We start from the raw sequence: 21,367 nt of genomic DNA on the forward strand, positions 1-21,367 counted from the left end.
TCTGAATCACCATCTCCTTTGGCTTATATTCACTAGGCTCTGGGACATTTACAGATGGAGGTCTTTTGATCCCTCCATAGCTTAAGCTGTTCTATTTTGTCAAATGAAATCCTGAAAGCAAGCAAATGCAAGGAATCAGAAGGATCTCTAGGGATCCAGTGCACCCTTGGTGCCCTGAGGGACAGCAAATACAACTTAAAAATTTTTCTAACTTGTTTTTAAAAAGGAGACTCTCTTTATGTTACAGATCCTGGTACTTCATTACTCTACTGTTATGAAAATACACAATATAAATCTTATTTTCCTTTTCCCTGCAGATGAGAAGAGCTATCTTCTTCATAAAAGGCTTTTACAATGTGAAGACTATTATATCTGCCCTCAGTCTGTTCTAGACTAAACAAACATTGTTCCTTCAACCCTTCCTCAAAGTTCATATTTTCTAAACTTATAAGTCTCATTGTTCCTCTTTGTGCTCTAATTTGTCAACAGCTTTCTTGCGTTGCGCCTATAACTGGATACAGTTCTTCATCCAAGATCTCACTGGACAGAGAATAAATTTCTCTGTTGTCCATGACACCTCTACTAATTCGAAGCTTGCTGTTCCTGCACTACAGCCAAAATGTTTATTCTTGTCTGACTTGTCACCCATTACAATCCTTCATCCTCTTCTGTCACCCTGTCAGCTATTTCCCGTTCCACATTTATTCTCCATAACACAGGTCTTTAACACAAGTTTCCTTTCTCAAAGCGATTTGAATTCTGATCCTACACTCAGAAATGCATTTAGCCCTTTTCTGTTTGCCATCATTGGCAAATTACAGATATCCAGACTTCTTCAAAATATGTAAGCAGGCTCAAAATTATCTATTTGAAGGTTGCTGTTTGAAATCCTTTCTATTTTGGTAGTATGAAGTCCCAGGAACTTATTTTCAAATTTTCAGTAAATCACGTTTACTACGTTATGTTCTTGTACAAGACGATGTATGATAGGACAGTGTTTTACATAGCCTGGCATTTATTACTTCATCTTCATCCACTGTCCCATGAAAGTACTTATCCTGGCAAACTCTGACCTGTGAGCATTAAGACAGTTTAACATCATCTTGGTATTTCCTACTGTGTCTCTCACTAGTGGTGTGTATTATGTCTTTTATTAAATAAATCCCACTTCTGAGGGCCTTGAGGCTCCAGAAGAAAGGTGGCTACCTAAATTACCGCTACAGATTTCACCAAGTGTAAGAACAATGGTAATCTAGGAGTTGCAACGTTGTCAAATCCAAACCACAGAGACTTTGTGCTTTTCTAGTAGACTCTTTATAATAATAATAAAAAGTTCAGCCAAGAGTAGGCTCTTGGGACTGAACCAAATTTGTATGTTCTTTGGAAAAGGGTGTGTGAAATAAATTTGTAACGAGATCTTTTATTTTAAGAAGTTCAATTACAAGTACATAAACTATTTCTAAGGGAAGATTTAAGCCTCTATAATAATGAAACAGATTTATTTGAATGGTGAGTTCTTTCAGAGACTTTTATTAGTTTGCTTTTATTCATGAAAGATGGCATTAAAGAATGAACATGATTTTAATGTACAGTAGAGTGTAGACCAAATGAAAAGTAATACTTGACTGCACCCAGCAAAGAAGAGCCACCTCCCCTTAGTGGACTGAGCATTTGAAAGGAAAAAAAATAGCATCAGGTTATTTTCAGATCTTTTCTGCTTCCCACCATTTATTCAGAGGTATTGCCTCAGGATATGGATGATTTTAAACATTGACATTCCACCACACCCCATAATATGGGTTACAGCAACTAAACATGATAGTAAAAATTCAGACGCTGGCCAAGATTTATACTCAGCTGGCTGAACCTGTAGGCCTGGGGAACTCAAGGGTTGTAACTTTGGTGCTTTATTCCATGAGGTGTAACAATTATCTTTGTTTTCACATATCTTCTATAGTGTTCCAATCCTCCTTCTACTGCATGAAAATAAGTTTTGCAATCACATGAAGCAAAATAAAAATAGGGCTAAAATCTTAACATGAATTGTACGTTTGCAAAAATACAAAGACAAAGGACTTCTGAGCTGGAATAAAAGATCTTGAACATAGACATATTATACCAAATCTTGGTCAGCAATCTTCCATATTTTTGTAATTTTTTGTACCCTTTCTTGCACATTTTGTACTTTTTTTTAATCTGTGAAACTTTTTCCAAGATCTTCATATAGAAATATAGCTAATGAATGCTTGAATCTTATTGGCACGCACATTCTTCAGTTACCCATTTGAGCCTCTTCACTTAAACTGTTACTGGTAATACTGGAGTGGGTTTAACAGCTTTGTTCTTTAGTCTCTATGGCATAACTAATCAAGCCCATGAGAAAAAATTATACTACTTCTGAAAATGCAATGAAGATTGCTTTCCTGTGCTTGTTCAATGCACAGGTTTAATTTTTTCTGGAGTAGAAATGAAGTCATTAAAAGCAGTGTAGTAACACTGTATTAGATAGACATGGAAAAACAAACAAACAAAAAAAAAGAGGATCTCCAAGTGTCATGAGACTGTTTTTGTTATGTTTGAATTCTCCAAACTACTTTGACCACAATTGGGAAAACACCACTGAATATCCCACACATATTATTACTTTAATAAAACACCAAATGCATATTCTGTTAGATGGTCACAAGACCATTTTAAACAGATAGACATTGATAATATATGTGCTTGCTTAATCTGAACCCTTATATTAAGCTGTTTTTCAGCTTTAAATTAAAATTTCCGAAATTACAAAAGAATGTGTGAAAATATGCCTTGATACTGCTTTTAAGAAATAAAAACCATTTACAAATTTCTTTATATTTTCCCTTAATTCAGGGGAACTGAAGGCTCAATTTCAAAATTTCCTGTCTTCCTAATGTTCAATATTAAATGCAGGATAAAATTATCCTCTCATTGATAACCCTTCATATAGCCTGATAGACTAACTGTGCAAAGTTTCTGCATAAGATAACAAAAGAATTAAGGAAGAATCCAAGCAAAAATTGTCAAAATCACACTCCAATAAAATCAGCCAAGTGTTAGCCTCATGAAAATGCAAACAAAGCAGACTGTATCTTGGCTTATGAATTATGGAATAGGAGAGGACTCTAATTACAGAAATATGAATCAGACAAGGATTATAGATTTTTTTTCAGAAGACAAAAAGTTCCATAAGATCTTGAACTATAAGGAAAGTGAGAGACTTGTTTCAGAGCACACACTTGTGACCTTCTTCCAGAATCAGACCTCTCTAATGGGTCTTATAAACCAAATCCTGTAAAATGTGTCCTACTCTGCAGCCCTCTTTCCAGTAGAACCTCTAATATTTTGTAGAACAGTAAAGGGGAGAGGAAGGTCACTGAGAGGACAACCAAGAAAAAGGATGTGTAAGGAATATGCCAAAAAACTTCTACATCCTGCTGAGAAGTGCTCCTCATGGTTTAGTGCAAACACAATACTAAGGAACTCTCATCAGTTTGTCCATGCCCACATAACCTGCTCCTCCAGACTCTCACACGGGAAAACAGAGCCACACACCAGAGCTGCTCAGGAGTTATCATATGGGAGGGAGATTCAGTCAACTTGGGCCTTTATGCAGGACCTCAGCACTTTAGCTTTAATCTCCTGTGGCAAGGGAGTGTCATGTTAGATATAGAACTTTAGCCAAATCTCAAATTCTTAATTTCACCCAAATCTGGGGCTTTATTTTAATGGAGCTTAGCTGATCTATATAAACTGAGAATGTGGCTTATTGTTTAAATCAGATTTTCATGTCCAGCAACTGAGTAAAATAAAACCTGAACTTGTGAACATAGAGGTCCAAAGGCAGCAATCTAAATTTCTAAGTGCTCAACCTAAGTTTATATTAGATTTAACTTGTTATAAACCATATCCAGCATATTTAATACAGGATTAGTTTATCAAATTAATTTAAAAATATAAGAGGGTTCAGAAGAGATCAACAAATACATTTGGGTAATCCAAGTATAGATTTTAAAGTAAAGTTCAGAAGCACTAAACAAGCAGCTTGCAAAATTGTAGATATTTGCACATTACAAAGACCAAAATCATAGAGAAACCTAGTCAGTGCACTGCTTTAAGTTCTGCCGCTTGCCAATTAAAAAACATGGTTTGGGCTGTTTAACAAAAAGCAGCAGAAAATTCTGAATCTTCTAATATGATTACTGTGCGTATGGGAGACTGGATGTGATGCAGCAGTATATTCAAAAGCAGCTCCCCTCCCATTTTTCCTTATTTTCAGCAAAGGATAAGCTTTGTTCATACTTCTCAAAGCTATTCTCTTATTTTCTGCTGGAAGTCTCATAGGTTCATTTGCTTGACCCTTGTAACAGCATGAAGCATACGGATTGCAGAGCCTGCTTACCCCTACAAGCTGCAAGTAGCTCAAGCTTGCTCATAGGCATAGAATTTTGGTAGCATGTGTCAAAACATCTTTCCTACACAAGTTGCAATTTTTTAAAAGCTTATGACAGGAATACTTTTTAATAGGAGAAAGTCCACACTTCGCTGGTAAATCAGCGAATGGGCAACCAGACTTAATTTTGTTTAAAATAAACATTGACCAATTAGTTCACTTTTCTCTAGACTCATTCTTAGAAATAGGATTGATTTTTTCCCAACATTAACTGGTATGTGGCAGACACCCAGGATCCAGCAAGGGTGATGAAAAGCCTGGCAGACCTAAACCCAAGTAAAAATGGTATCTAAAAAAGGAAAGCAATAGAGTGAATGTAATTGGCAAAAGGTACAGTAAGGATGACTTTTCTCTGATTTAATAAGGAAGCGTTATCATCTGTTCAATGGCCCAGAAAATCACAGACATGCACAAAAAAAAAAAAAAAAAGAAAAAAAAAAAAAAGAAATACAAAATCTAACAAAGTCATTCCACCCAAAAATTCCACTTATCTCTGAAAGGAGAAAAAATATGTGAGAAACAAACACGTCCATTAAACATTAAAACCTGTTAGTAAAGGACAGATTATTAGGCTAAGATACTTGCTGACACACACCTTGATTTTCTTGAAACTTCTTGTAGTTACAGGTTTTCAAGATTTTAAGAAACCTATATTTATCTAGAAGTAAAATAAAATGGGAAACTTTCAGAATGACTGCTGTCTCAGAAAATAAAGGAAGAGTAATATTATAGTCCTATAATTATCATTACTTCATGGTGAACAACATATTTACTCAGCTGTAAGTTTGCATGTAAGATTATTGTTATCTCTGGTATGCAGGAAGAACAGAAAAGAACTTTTATACAGTGTATAATTGACAGACCTACAGCAGAGCATAAAAGAAAAACTTTTCAGATTACTTTGTAAGCAATTTACAAGTGTTTTCTCTTGAGTTCAATTCATTGGTACAAGATTGAATGAATTTTCACTAAGTCTTCTGAGCAATAAGAGACAAAGCTTCAAGATTTAAAGAAAATTGCACTGCGTATCACTTAAATTACCAAAGAAATAAGTACAGAATTATGCCAAAAATGAAAATTTTAGAAATAATAGTGCCTAGGGAATAGTTTCATAGATAGAGTGGATGTATTTATTTTACTGTCCTGTTTCTGTATAATTTGGATGCTTTTGCATAGTTAGTATTAATGTCAACTTTGAAAACATGAGAAAAAACATCCTGACTACATTTTACAATCATGTTTAGTAATTCAATTCTGAATTGAGAATAAAATTGCTTCAGTAAACCATAGGTTGTTCAAGGCTGAAAATAACTCCTTAAAAGGAAAATAGACTAAAAGTAATTAATTTACATTCAAATTTCAAGCAAATATGTATACTTTGCTGCATTGGCACTGAACAGCAACAACGTAACTGTATTTAGAATTTTTTTACATTATTAAATGGATATGAATTGCTAAAGAGAAATAATGGGAAAATGCAGAAATTAACTTGGGGGTTCACTACATCACTAGACGTAAGCCCCCAATTCTCCTAACATCCCCACCCACATACACACAATTATTCATGACCAAAGGCCAAAACGTACAAGAACTCCAGAAGAGACAGCAATATTTTGGTTCAAGGTCACTTTCAGTCATTTCTTCGGTTCTTGCTTGTATGTCCTAATACCCATATGCTGTTGCTTTCTGATACTGCAAAAAGTGCCCAGCTACACTGGTACTGTGCTAAATCTCCTTCTGAAGGGAGAGAAAGAAACGGGTGTGTGGCATCTCAGACACATGACTATGGCATATGTTAGTTAGAAAAGGCAGGCATCTAGAAATGTATCTGCACTTCAAGCAAATTATGAGCTGGTGAGTAATGGTCCATAATTCTTGATAAAGTCTTTCCCCAGTTTGGGAATGGATTGGCTCCTGAGAAGTTTCTCTCTCCCCCAGTTTATAACTTGACTGACAGAGCACAAGTATCTTAACACCAGCCAGTGGTGTTAGATATACTTCAGGAAACATTTGGAAAGAACCTGTGTTATTTTTAGAAAAGCAAAAATGCTCCATTTATCATACCCATTCTAACTTCCAAAAATTTAAATATTTTCCGTGCAATGGTGAAATTCCCTTCTGTTGACAGAATTTCCCTTTCTGTTGGCAAAGAAAGGGTACTTTGAGGGTACTTTGAGCAGATTTTGTACATCTGCTACATCAGGAAAAACACCTGCTGAAAATTTTCAAGTTTCCCAGCAAAATTACTCTCTAAAGTAATTCAGCATCTAAATGGCATATAAGTTTTATGATACTGTACGTCAGAATAATCTTGTTTCGTTTGCCTTTTCATGGAAAGATACAATCCGTTTAGTATGTCAGTGCACTGTTATGGCAACTTAGCCTGCCACTCAGTGATTGAAGTGCCAGATAGAGATAAACATTTTGGGAAATTAAACATCTTTTTTCTTCCCTTCATTATCTGAAATGGCAAAATGAAGGCAGAAAAGCATTAGAAGCAAAATATTTAGAGGAACATCTCCTTAACACTTCAGCAGGCAATAAAACCAGGCAGGCAATTTATATTAAGTGAGAAAACAGCTAGTAACTCTGCTAATCTCATTGGTATATTTTCAGAAAAAGCACTTTGTTCCGTAGGTTATTTTTAACATCACTGCATAGAATACTATAGCAGCAGGCTCATACAAAGGAATTCATATGGAATTTCTCTTGACAAAACAAGTAGCTGTCAAGAGTTGACCATTTTAAACTAGCACCAATATTTTTCAGCACATGCCTGCCTCTAACCTCGTTTACTACGTTTCTTCTCTGCCACAGTGTTCTGTATTTACACTCCACTTTTCTTGTTACCAAATAAAGCTGTGTACTACATCAAAGCAGTGAACTTTCTCTAGGTTGTCTGTGAACAGAACTTCAAGCATTTAAAATTAGCTTAGAATTATTATTTCAACTCTTCCTCCTACTCCCTGCAAGTGCTCCATTGCTTTCTTGGAGCAGATTTCCTTTGCAACAGAGCACACAGATGCTTGTCTGGGGAAGATCTGTCTTTTCACTTGTCCTGGAAAAGGGACTTGAAGACCTAGCTAGGCTTTAGGTCATCATTTTTGAAGGCATCAGTTTTAAGGGGGTTTTATGGGTGGGGTTTCAGGGTTCTTTTTTTTGGTTGGTTTGTTGGTTTTTAAAGAGATATTAGATTTTAGTTGGAAAGGAAGGGTGATGGAGGAACAACGTGTTACTTTCTCAGTTTTCTGAATCCCTTTCCGAACTTTCTGGACTGGAGGCCACTGATGTAAAGCTAGAGAGTGCCACCACGTGGCTAAAGGCTTTCTCGACTGGCAAACTCTATAGCTTGGTGATCCTGCAAAAAAATGAAGTGTTAAAACCGAATGGATTACACCCTGAAAAAACCCTGCATGAAGCAGGCTTAACTTCTCTGAGGAGGCCAAAGCTGCAAAAATGGGGACATGAGAAAGCAGTGGAGCTCTTACTCTAGCAAAAACCAAGACTAATGGATACCCAACGACCAGGAATCTTGTGTGCCAGTTTCCACTCCAAAGACAATTTTACGAAGAGATGCTTAATGCATGTCTTTCAGAGCATAGGTGATGAAGCTCAGCCTCCCTTTACTCTAAATTGAATGCCTTAACCACAAGAGGAAAGGGGTACACTCTCTTTTACAGACACCCAGAGAGTATGCAGTGTTGGGCATGTCTTTTTATCTGACCAGGAGAGACAGACAGGCCCCTAGCCTACTGAGTAGGTTATTCTGTATTTTCCTCTTCAGAAATGTGAGCTTCTACAGTTGGAGAAGAGCATGAGGGTTGAAGTCACTCAAGAAATTAAGTATTCCACACCATGATAGCATCACTACCATTCCCTTCTCTGTAATCCCATTTTAAAAATAAAGGAGTGTCACTTGGCAACGTATATCATTCCTGCATAAGAATACACCACAAATGTCTGGCACTGTATCTGACAAGGTTCTAGATATGTAGCTGTTTACAGGCACCAGTTCATACCTTCCTGGAAGTAGAACCTTGTTATTTCAAATCAAACAGAAATACCTACAGTGTCCGTGCCTGCAGAACTCTTAACAGCTCAGCAGGGCTTTTTTTTCTGGCTCATTAAGAGTATCAAACTTTTGCTACTGACTAGCTACACAACTAGTTCTAGGTAGAAGCTCTGAATCTACATATGCTTCCTATGTCTTTTTTATTTATCATTCAAACATCCCACACTCTGTCTTTTCTAACAAACAGACCCTGCAGATTTATGCTTTTTATACCCTATCTACAAGGCATCTAGACTCCATGCTGTTCTACCTTTTTGCTTCATTGAACTAGAAGAATGTTCTGCCAGTTACCTAGCCAAAATTTATTATTTACATAACAGCTATGTGAAAACAAGACATTTATATCTCAAATAAACAAGCTTCCATTTATAAAGACTTCAATCAGGAAGCACACAAGGTAAGATTCATGTCACCCACCTATAAAATTCTACATTGTAGAGAGTTGACCATTCTCCGATGTTAAAGAGAGTAGAGCCATCTAACAGGTGCTTGCTGGAGGGAAGATGAATCCTACTACTCCTGATCGAAGGGAACAGATCTTGACAGTAAATTCCTTTAGCTCATATTTAGTTCCTCCCAGAATGTGTAAATTCCAACTTTGCTGTTCAATTACAATTCTGTGATAAATTCAATGTAAAATGATGTTGTGCTTCCTGGAGAAAAATATATGTTTAAAAGTCTAACGGATTTTTTTAAACACGTTTTAAAAACCTAAAATGCCATTTATATATCCAATAGGAATACAGTTCTTTGAAATCCTATGCCTATGACTTGCACTAAGTAGGGAAACAATTCCTGTGCCATCAGAGCAAGGAGGGAAGTCAGGTACTGCTTTTTCAAAAGCTGGATACATTTTTGTATGCTGTTCAACTAGCTTGAAGGGAATGGCCAAGAAATTTAGTGTGTTATATGTTGTCCAAGCACAATTTAACATTAATGGATGAATTAATCATAAGGAACTGGATTGCTATGAAAGCAAAAATTATGTGGAATCAAGGCAACAAGATGAAGTAGCAATACAAGAAAAAAAGATAGGTCTTATCAGCAGAATTGAATTCCAGATTAGGAACTGCAGCTTCCCTTACCAGAGTACAAAGAGGCTGCCTGTGATTACAGCAATCAGAACCAGAGAGAGGTTATAAATTTATCTAGTCTGAAAGCCAAATGAGATGGAAAAATAGACTGCCAAGCACTGAAAAGCAAGTTAATGAACAGAGAGCAACATCTACAAATTTCCCAGCTCTGCAGAGATCGTGCAGGACTTATGTTGAGTTTTTTGATCAAAATAAGGAAGAGGATACGGAATTATTGATTTCCCATACTAGGGGGGGCAATACGACACCAATCTGAATCTGAGTCTTCAAAGTAGATTCCTAAGGCACCTGAACAGTGAAACTTTCAACTTTAATGCTTAGTTACAGTCTGATTGTGAGTGTCCAAAACCAAACAAACACAACCCAAAATTGTCTGCGGAATTGCTTTGAGCAGTACACACATTTCTACAATCAAGGCATTAGAAGTCTGATTCACTAACCAACATAAAACTTCATTTTTTAAAAGCAAAGTGCCAAGATATATTTAATAATGCTGCATATTTACAAGCAAGGCACTATCATGTTCATTATTTTTACCTATGTAATCCTCAGCATGAAATTGAACACGCATAAGTTCTCTTTACACCATTAAGAGAAAACAAAAAAGCAAAGCTTACTGTGTAAGGAGCCTTCTAGAAATATAAAATAAGACTTGTTTAAGCTCGAAGGTATAGGGCTGAAGCCTCACTTCACTTTCTGGACCTTTGAGCCAAGTACAGGACTGTGAAGTTACCTTGTCTACCTAAAGTCAAATCTCTTCACGGTAATTGAGAGGTCACGATTATCATGATAGTGGCAACTATCTGTTATATAGACCAGTGCTTACAACACACAGAGGAAGATTTACTTCCCACCTCCCTGGAGAGCATCCTAAGTGTCAGTCTATCTTGATGATAGATAACTATCCTCTCTTCCTGTAGGGAAGGTAAAAAGCTAATGAAGAATTCACAAGGTCAAAAAGATGACAGATGTCAGATACCCGAGTATAAATATGGAAAGTGTTCAAAATGTGCTGTGAATGACAGATTTTAGAGGGAAAAAAAAAAAAAAAAAAAAAGATTCTTAGACAAAGAACCAAAGCAATGAGATTACATATATACACAGACCAGAAAAAAGTTTGGTTTTTGCACCTTTCCCCAGGTTTGGCAGTTTAAGCAAATAAAATTAATATGTAGCAAACAGCTTCTAGCTGATTTCTGACACTGTGTGCGCATCTTCCAAAGACTCTTCCCTATTTCCATTCTTTGTAATGTCTCTTAAAAAAAATAAGCAGTTTCTGCATGAAGTTCTTACAGAAAATGAAAAGGCATAATTTCAAAATGTATCTGATTATTTAATCACAATATTATCAGACTTTTTTACAGACATTGGCATTTCTTCTCAAAATATACAGCATGATCTAATATGTCATTTCCACCATAGCTTTAGTATGAAAGTGTTTAGAGGCACAAAGATTTAGAACTACCAAAATCAACAATTTAGAATTTTCGCAACTAAAGTAGTACATTTTTCTGAACATAATGTAGTTACATGCAAGACAGTAGGAAATGCTGTAAAATTATTGCAGAGAACTGACAGTTCTGAAAAGAGTCAGTTAAAAACAGATAATTTGTCTTTGGAAAGAGGGACTTCACATGACCACTGAAATGCACAAAGTTACAGCTTACATGTTACTAGAGACTTCAGTTTTGGAAACCAGTTAGTTATTACAACATGTACAGAAGTATTTTCAGGGATTAGAAGATAAATCTTTACTACTGGCTGTAGGTGCTGCAGTAGATTAATCTGATAGGAAGCTAGGGGTGATGTCTGGGGAACTGGATCAAACCAGTTCTTGAATACCCCACCTAATGTGCTTGTGCAAATGTATTTACTTGATGTCATGAACGTAGTAGGGCTAGGTTATACAAGAGCTAGTTCATGCAAAGAAAGCCACAATTCATATGGAATGTTATTTCCTCTAAAACACTTCATTAAATGTTTTTCATTGCATCTATGCATTGATGATTTTCCAGTATCCAGCTAGGCAGAAACAGATAGCAAAGAAAAAAATAGTTTAAATAAAGACTGTTGGGATTTGGGTTTAGTTCATAGGCTGATCAAGACTGTATATATTGGAGAAAATAAAATGTTTTTCATGGTCATACAAACCGGTAATTTAGTCTGGGATGCTGAGCTCTGGCTTACAGCACATGCATAAGGAGACATGAATGCATTCTGCATCCTCCTACAAAGCCAGTGCAGTATTTTCCTAGATACTTATATAATTGTTAGACTGCATTTGCCAAATATACTTATGGACTCTTATAACACTGATCAGGAGCTAGATTTATCCTCCTAATCTTCAGCTCTGTTGCAAAGGCTCTTGCCTTTTGATAGAAAAAGAGAGACATTTCCCGATCCACAAGGAAGTTATGGTAGATTATTGCAAGTCTTGTGTAAATCTTCAGTTGAGCTTTTTTATTGCCCAGGTCCATGGCAGCAGCAAGTGCCAAATGGTAATAGCCTGCTGCATCAAAGGGATCCTGAAATAAGAGACACAAAGATAGTATCCTCTGTAGTATAACTGGTGGAAAAGAACATGCAAGCTCAGTTTATTAGGTATCAAATGAGAATATTGTAGATTCTGAACTTCCTACTTTATTATTTACGTTCTAAATGCGTAAACCCAAGATGTGGTAAAACCTGATGTTATGAAACATTACTCTGTGTAATTATTTTCTGCAGTCATTTTTAGTATTTCTTACCTTAAGGTCATAGAATATAATGTCTCCTAAGATCAAGTACACCTTGACGTAATACAGTGTTTCCTCCTCAAACTCCAGAGGAGAGGAACAAAGGGACAAGGCCTTTAAATAAAAGTGTTCAGCTAGTTCACAGTGACCCAAATGATGATGGATGGCAGCCAGCCGATGATAAGCTATTCGTTCATTTAGCTGATTTCCTAATGAGATAATATATGTCAGGATAAAACCAAAGAGACAAAATAGGCAAATTGTCTCAAATCAGAATACATCTATACTATTTTTTTTGATTTTATTTTTCTATATGGTATTTGCTGAACTTTTGTTGAATAAAACTAATTTTGCTAAAGAGATACATGGCCAAAACCTGCCCTTAAAGAAAAATCCCATAGAATTCCTGGATTTCCTGCCATAGGTTTTCAGGGTGTCTGGGATTTTAAGAAATAACTACATTTGTCTCTCATATATAGATATATACCCTTCACTAGTTACAAAGACCATAAATTATTATGAAAGTAATGAAAAAAAGAAAGCTAATGGGATTAAAGACTCCCTTGCCAGTACATACTTTACATCAAAAGTTATGACAAAAAATGATTTTCAGACTGATCAGTGACCTGTCTGTGGTTGTATGGAGGGGTGAGATGGTTCCCAATCAGCTGAACAGCTCCCAAACTCAAAGAATAGTCATTTTTTAAACCATCTCTCTCATTTTTGATTACTTCATCCTAGGTCTATTCACTAGCAAGGCTATGAGCAAATCTGAAAGTATGACACTCAAAAGCCTCTTGGGACAATAGTACTCATCAGTATTACATCTGAGTTATTAGAAGCACACTCAGTTTGGACTTGGAATTCCAAGTTTAATTCTGTGGTCTACCAAAGGTTTTTCCATATGAACTTGGAGTTAGAAGAGGCAGTAATAAACTTGTTCATTCTTGAACAGAGGCAAAAATAGCAATGACAGTATTGCTATGAAACCCTGACAAGAAATCTGACTGAACTCAAAGGAAGACAACTTTTTAGACTTCTGCTGTATTTAAAAATCAGTCATATTCTACTTTAATTCAGGTTGGTCTTACCTAATTTTACACTGAGCATGAGAGATGCTTTTGCATATTCCAGGCTTTCCTCATAAATTTTCAGATTCACCAGCAGTTCCACCAGTTTATTGCATAATCTGAGTTCAGTGGTTTTGTTCCCAGTCTGAACGGCAAGTGGAAGAGCCCTGTCCTGAAATGCAAAACACCATCTTAGGCTGAACCCCAACACGCACATTGACAGGTTTCCATTCATGTCATGTCAAGCAATTTCAGGTTTCTTTTTGCACCTTGCTTATAACATATCTTACACACAATAGATACAACTGTTTCAACTCCTAACACCATGATAAAGTACTCAGCTCCAATAGGTTATAAACTGCTGAGAGGTTCACCTTTTGGTTCAGCATTTGTAGAATACCTGCTACAGTAAGAAGGTACATAACTATCAATGAAGTAGAAAAACTGCACAAACCCTGTAGAAAGTCACTGCTTTCTCCTTTTCCCAAGTACCATTGAAAAATATGTCTCCGGCAGCTTCAAACAATTCCATTCCTAACTTTGGATCTCCTGTGTAAAGAGCAGCATCCTGAGCAACCTGAGAAGAACAGAAGGAACGGGGAAAGAAAGAATATAAATCTTGGTTACTTCTTGGTAAAAAAAAAAAATCATAAGCATTAGCAATTGAAAAAAAAATCATCTTATTAAGGCCTCTCTTATCATTATAAGATGGGAAAGGCTGTAGTTGATGGGCCCATGCTCTGTTTTTTGGTACCCTCTTTTCGAGCAAGCCAGTGGCAGCTACGAAAGAAGTAACAACCTGGGCACACATAGTATTACAGTTCTCCCTTTTTCTAGCAGTAATATCCTGCTACCTTTGTCAGTACATGGCACCCTAAAAACACAGCGTATTTGATACCTGCTATGTTAAATTTGAATTAGAGCAAACATCATAGAAATAAATTCCAATTGCAAGTTAGATATTACTAACAGTGCAGACTTAAAAGCCTGTGAATTCTGTAAATAAATACAGCTCCGCTATCCTGTTCTTCTGAAAAAAAAAAAATACAGCCCATGTTAGAAAAAAGGATTTCATGAGAGGCAGCATGCATCCTCCCCAAAGCAAGAATACAGGATACTCAGTTATTGATAGGATAAGTAGTAATGAGAAAGGGGACTTTTTACACAAAGCAAGATCGAGAATCTTGCGTTGGCTTTATGATATTTAGTTTTCAAATTGCATTCAATTAATACAAGTCCATCTCTCGACTTAAGCACAAAAGCAGTGAACCTTTTCCACCTATTTTGGCTTCAGGCACCTAAGGACTCCATTGCATCATATTGTAGCAATGTTGTTTTACATGCAAGTTAAGATATGATGACTTCCACAAATTACTGGCACAGTGGTCAACCTTTTAGTGGGCAGATTCCTGCTTTGAGACTTTCCTCATGGACAGGCACTGACTCCCTGCTCTAAATACTAAGTTTTATAGATGCACAGTATAGAATACATATGCGTGTCCCTGGCCTATTCTTTGTTTTGGTGGAAATAAAGCAGAGAAAATCATCCCACTTGCTAATTTGGCTTTTGTACCACCAGGTGACTGACTTGGGGGTATCAGCTAAAATGATTTAGTAAAAGAAAAAGAAATAACAGGCATATAGCACAGTCCCTTCTTGTAAACACATTTATTCCATTTTGCTGGTAAGTATTCAAAAATGTAATATAACTGAGAGAAAAATCAATCAAAGCAGCCCCATATATTGTGTGTCAGTACATTCTAAATATGAACTTGTTTCCTATGTTTTCCTGCTTTGTAGATTTTTTTAAAAATGTCTTAAACAGGTGTCTGATTATTTTATTTAGATGTTATATGTTGGTACCAGTCATATACCAGCCAAGACTCAGATCTTACTATATTAGGTTCTGCATATATCCTGCCCTTCAAGGCAGCACTCTCCCTTATAATGGTAAAGAAGTATTTTTAACTCCTTTACAAAACCAAGAAACAAATTTCCCAAATACTTCAGTGAATGCCTAGGAACCATATAGATGACAGTTATCTGGGCTGCAGTGCAGCTCTGAAAACACTCCAGATCATCCAGTTGCAGCAGCAGCAAGAGCTAGATCCCCACCACAGGTCATCTTTCAATCTGTGTTAGCACAGCAGTAGAAGCTGCAGCAGGTCCTAGCTAGTTGCAGGGGGTCTGAGGTGTGCAAGCCACATGCCTCTGGTGTCAGTGTTGCAAAGCCAGCAGCAGCTTGACCTGGCTCTGTGCCATGCTATCACAGGCACAGAAGGAAAGCTTTAGGTGCTTTGGAAATGCTTCCTGAAGAAGCTACGTTGTTTTCCTGGGGATCTGGCCCACAAGCCAGCATGCTAAGATTGTTATGTGTTATCCACCAGCGTATAGCATGCATATGTGGTTTGATTGCTGTGGTGCTGTAGAATTGGTAGACGATGATGAAGAAATACACAGAATAAAACAGAGCAGGCACTAAAAAAAGGTTGCTGCCCAAAATCTTTCCAGAGTCAAGCAACAGATGAAAATGGAGCACCAACGGAAAATGCTGAGACTTTTGACTGTTAAGCATTACATTAAGTGGTGTTACTGTATGTTCAGAACATCAGTTAGCAAAATCTCTGGGATTGTTCTATTGAATTACTTCTACTTACTCTCTTACCAAGCCACCTGCACCATGTTGACAACACGTGCGTGCCTGTAAGTGTTGACGACATACCTGAATATAAAGATCCACAAGCTCATTCTGCCTCAGAAAATAATATATCTTTCCTGCCCGTAGCCAAGCATATGCCTCTTTCTCTTTTTTCTGGAGATCTATAAATATTCCAAGGCTTCTTTTGGTATATTCCAGAGCTGACCTGTAAGCCCTGAAACAAGGAAAACTGCTAATCACAGAGTTTCTTCAGAATTACAAATTGTTTTCTTCATAGTCAGAAAAGCTTTATGTTAACGTAAAAAGACAATCTGTTTCTCCTATTCAAAGCACAATTATAATTTCCACAGCTGTATTACACTAGTAGCTAGCAAAGTCAGCTGCCTTCTTCCTTTTTTTGTTCAATCTGAGTTTCCTGTTAGATTGTTATCACATTATATTATTTCAGGATAGTTAAGTTTAATGTGTCCTTCCCCTGCCTCAAGGTAGCAACAGGTGTAAAAACTCTTTCCTCATCTTTAGCTCTTCTATCATTTATGGCTTTTCCCTAGAAATCTCAGAAAGGAATAGCATCTGTAGGTATTTTTTTTTTCTAAGATCACCTAGGAATCAGAGAAACTAGAGCAGACTAATCAGCAGTTGTAGAAAAACTTGGGGTGGGGCAAAGGGGAGGGGGGAAGAGAACAGGACACGACATAACTAGTTCTAGAAGCACCTAAATTATCATTGGGCAATCCAATCTACTTTAAGTGTAAGGGTACTGTGCTTTCAGAAGTGCAGTCATACTCTTCATTGGAAAGACCTGTCAGATTGATTGAGTTTATGCTGCATTATACCAGACACAGAAGCCCCAGACTTGGTTTGTCTTTCTCTGTCTTGTGTTAGACTCCCATTACTTTGACCTGATGCATTTTCCTCCAAGCAGAAGACCCAAACGTTGATATGTCATATGAACTGCAGTTACGGTGAATCCTTACACTGCATTTTTAGAACACCCTGCTTAGACCTCCAAAGAGATCCAAAGCAAATGTAAAAGTAATGTGCTCCCACATATTTCACTCTATCAAGATTTCAGTTCTGTCTCTATAATAAAGTATCTCATCTGAGAGAAAAAGAAGTTTTTACCACTTTCTGATTCTTACAGAAATTGAAGAGACCTGTCCCTCCTTTTGTACTCATGAAAGGAAGTAAAGATCCACGGAATAAGCCTGACATTTCAGTCCTCTCTCTGCTAACAAGATGTTAACATGAGGAAAGGCAAGGTAGGCGAAATAGTTCAGCTCAGCCCAATTACTGAATGCTACTTACATCCCTCCTACAGATTTTTTGCTTTTGCAGCAGGCAGAAGCATATAACAATTCATAACCCAGCACAGCAGCTGGAACAGGTCAGGCTGCATCTGCTGGCCTGGCCACAGTAATTTACAATGGAAGTGGTGACACCAAGGACATCGCTGTTTTCATTACTTCATCATAGACACATATCATTACTCAGGGCTATTAACTCAAAGAACACTGTGATACTATGGTCTAATACCATATTGAGTATGTGCTATTAGCCAGTAGTCTGCTAAGGTTACACAGCCAACATCTGGGAGCCAGGCTCCTGGGACATGTAAATTCTGTGTACTACGTGCACACAGAGCCACAGCTTCTCCAACTAGTAAAATCCTTCTGCAAAATCCAAAAAGTTAAAAATATTACGTAACTCCTTTGTCTTCAGCCTCTCCAAAGGATGTTCATCAACTATGTCATTAAACAGCAGTGAACAAAGCAAAATAAATTAGGTGACATACTAGGAAGCTAGATGCTGGGACTTCAGCTCCTTAAAAGTTAAAATAAGCATCTACTCTCTTTCCACAATTGAGGATATTGTTTCCATCCTTACTGAAGGATGCTTGAAAATACCTGAATCTAAAGTGACTCCCAGAAGTGACATGCAGTAAGAAAATATTCAAAGCTGCCTTAAAAAGAACTTTTTAAGTTGTCTAGCGAAACCTGTAAGTTTCCCCAGCACCTGTTAGTTACTATAAATTGACTTGTGCAGTCTGTTTTTTCAATAAAGCAAAACAAAAAAATTGATAGTCTGAAAATAAGAAATTGCTGGAAACTAACACTATGCAGTTTTACATAAGCACAAAGCCTATATGCAAATGTTGAAAAATGACATTTCCTCAAGGAGGGAAATTTACATAGAGACAATTTGATGTCTGATCTGTCATTTGGTTTCCAATAGAAAATTTTGTTTAAAAAAATATAAAATAATTGCAAACAAGTCACCTGCCAGCAATAATCCTAGAGCTATAGCAGTTGTCAAGACTTGCGTAACATATAATACTTCTTAAGACATATTTACATATATTTTAAAAAAATAATTTGGCTCTTGAAGTGGTGCTAATCGCTCCTGAACATCTTGTCTCCCTTGAAAGATGATTGCTGCTTGAAGACAAAAGTAGTCTCCATTAGCACAGGACCCTTCAATTCTGATGAAGCATGTTGGCAAAGCAGAGAGAAAACAGAATCAGTCATATTCTGCTGTTGCACAAACTGAGATCCTTTAGCATGGCAGGACAGTTACAATCAGAATAAAAGTGGAGTCATTCAGCGTGTCTTACCTTTCTGTTCCTAAAGACAAATACAGCTGACTAATGGTTTCCAAAATTTGTCCCTCCAGAACTTTGTTGGACATCTTTCTAGCTAAAGATAGTTGATATTCATTGTAGATGACACACTGAGCCTCATCAGGAACAACTGTACTGTAGAACTGACACAGCAGTTTGATTGCTTGTAGCTGACCTAGGATTTGAAATACTAACATGAATCTCTATTTTGAAATGAAAGTTAAGTTAGTTTTAAAATAATTCATTCTTACTGTTTCACAAATCACAGTACAGTCTATGAATATCAATATAAGTCATAACAAGGAGACTCCACGGCCAGTTTCTTTACAAGCAAAGTTAAGTTTGAAGTAACCTGTAGCCTTTTTTATCTCCTAAGTAAAATAATAAAACAGACACCTTACCTGTATGTATAAGCTGCTTTAATCATGGCAGAAAGAATAAATAAATAAAGCATGGGTCTTCTAAATACAACTGTTTTATGCAAAAGTAATCCAGATTGCTGATCTTTTTCATACCTTTAAATCTGAGTCTGGTGCTGTCTGTACTACCGATAATATCGTAACTACTGTAAATATTATTGAACATAGAAATCTCTGAACTTTTTACTAATTAAGTTATTTAGGGTTTTTTTAACATTTCGTTTTCTTTATTGTTTCTGACAAACCTAAGTAGCACCAGAAGAGCAAGCCAACATTTATTTGTTTCTCCACCATTATGGGACAGAGGAAAGCTTTCAATCACTTCAATAGCTGTCACATAACTGGACATAGAATGTTGTTTAAGGAACAACAATAATATACCTATAAAACAAACATTCCTAAAGGGTACATTTCCTAACTTTGAGAAAAAAATACTTACTTTCCAAATGACTTGTTTCCATTGCAACTAAAAAAGCCCATTCATAATAAAGCCTTCCTTTTTCTCTTTGAGTTCCACCAACATAGTAACATCCCAGCTGAAGGAGGACTTGGATAAAGTCTTGGCCACAATCCGTACTTGGAAGTTTTGAGAATAGCTTCACTGCCCTGATATAATAATGTTCTGCCAGCTTGCTGGCTGCTGCATGCAAGCAGAGTGCCCCAAAATTAGCCAGGGCTATAGCTTGGTTATGAGCTTTATCAGTCTCTTCGGAGAGACGCAGTGCTTTGTAGTAGCTTTCAGCAGCTTCTTTTGTATTGTTTGTTCTTTTCAAAGCAATAGCAAGCATATTATAAGCAACCCCTAGCTGTTGAGAATTGCTCCATGAAGACTCTACAACAGCATTTAAAACATCTAAAGCCACATCATATTGCCTATAAAGAATGTATAGCCAAGCAAGTGAGACCAAATAGTTAATAATTTCCTCTGGCTTAGCAGAAACAGAGTCCAGTGCTTTCATCATGTAAACAATGGCTTTTCCATACCGTTTGTGATGACTGTATAGTTTTGCTAAGCTAAGATAGATAGTGCTGCATAGTTCTTGCTGCTCATTAGTAAACACAGAGGAAAGTGCTTGTATGAGGTAAGGTGCAATTTGGGATGGGAGTATTTGTCTGAGTTTTCTCAGGCCACAGAGCTTGGGAGCATTTTTGATGACTAAATCAATCCTTTTCAAGGAATCCATTAAAGTATTGGAGCTCTGAGAAGAGGCAACCTTTATGCAACTTAATACAATGTGTGGCAAACACTTTTCATTGTAGGACTCTGCTAGTTTGAAGTAACAGTTGTTTGATAAGTTGTTTTGTAAACCCAAGTCATTAAGCAACAGTTGAAACCTTTCCAAGAATGGTAGTGCCTCTTCATGCTGTTTGTGCACATTGTAATGTTTTGCCAGTAGAAAGCATGCCCTTGCCTCTGCATGTTTGTTCTGGCTCAGAATTGTCCTTTTCAGAGCATATTTTAGAATATCTGACTCCAGGTCAGCACTGCAAATGTAGTTGGGAATTCCCATGAGAAGAGATGTAGCCTTGTCAAAAACATGAGCACATTTTTCTTTGTTCTTTTGTGTCAAGTAGATGACTGTTAGATTTGTATAAAGAGCAATTATAAAGTACAAATCACTAAATCCTCCAGCTACTGCTCTCAATGCTTCCTCAAAATACACCCGAGCTTGGGAAAATTTCAGCTTTTTGACACTGAGCCTGCCTAAGAGAAAGCATATCCTTGCCAGTGCCCAGGACATACCTGCCTTTTTTGCTGCTTCTCTTGCTAACCTGAAAAAACTAACCAGTTCTTCTTCTTCTGAAAACCCATAAAACATGCTATTGATAAATGGATAAGAGAAATCATACAGGCTTTTGAAGTTTTTCTCATACTCTTTCCTATTTAAGAAGAGTAACAATGACTCCAAGATGTCAGATGCTTGGACATCATCTTGACATATTTGGAAGCAAGGTCCTTCAGGTGGAGGAAAGAGTTCCTTATTTGGAGAGCCAGCAGAATCCTCTCCTTCAGTAGTTGCCTCTTCTGCTTCAGTGGCCTCCAAATTCTTGAAGTTCTTCAGGAATTCTTCTATCTTGCCATTCTTGCTAGTGGATCCTGTGTTAGAATGTGAATGTGGAATTTCTGAAATTCAAAAATAAATTACAGATCACAACTTCACTTGTGCATACACACAAAGATCTTTAATAGACTAACAAAAACATTTATCAGTAGAAGATGCTG

At 36.9% G+C, this 21,367-nt stretch overlaps 1 protein-coding gene across 8 annotated transcripts in view; it reads right to left on the bottom strand.

Moving 5' to 3' along the window:
* SH3TC1 (SH3 domain and tetratricopeptide repeats 1) overlaps window positions 1–21,367 on the bottom strand; it is a 60,024-nt gene that overhangs the window by 16,937 nt on the left and 21,720 nt on the right. For 2 of the 8 annotated variants that reach the window (XR_003562781.2, XM_027814409.2), the window contains exons 12-17: window positions 19,583–21,268; window positions 18,719–18,899; window positions 16,168–16,318; window positions 13,900–14,022; window positions 13,467–13,617; window positions 12,388–12,584 (exon numbers count right to left, since the gene is read on the bottom strand). Coding sequence is in view for 4 of the 8 variants with exons in the window: in XM_027814409.2 (XP_027670210.2) it covers window positions 12,388–12,584; window positions 13,467–13,617; window positions 13,900–14,022; window positions 16,168–16,318; window positions 18,719–18,899; window positions 19,583–21,268 (2,489 nt within the window). In the remaining 4 variants the exon portion in view is untranslated. Of the gene's footprint in view, window positions 1–1,510; window positions 9,200–10,952; window positions 12,166–12,387; window positions 12,585–13,466; window positions 13,618–13,899; window positions 14,023–16,167; window positions 16,319–18,718; window positions 18,900–19,582; window positions 21,269–21,367 lie in introns of those variants that run through there. The other 6 variants (XR_003562783.2, XR_008731835.1, XR_008731837.1 and 3 more) reach the window with 6 other exon arrangements.

The sequence above is a fragment of the Falco cherrug genome, chromosome 1, assembly GCF_023634085.1.
Source record: "Falco cherrug isolate bFalChe1 chromosome 1, bFalChe1.pri, whole genome shotgun sequence".
NCBI lineage: Eukaryota > Metazoa > Chordata > Aves > Falconiformes > Falconidae > Falco > Falco cherrug.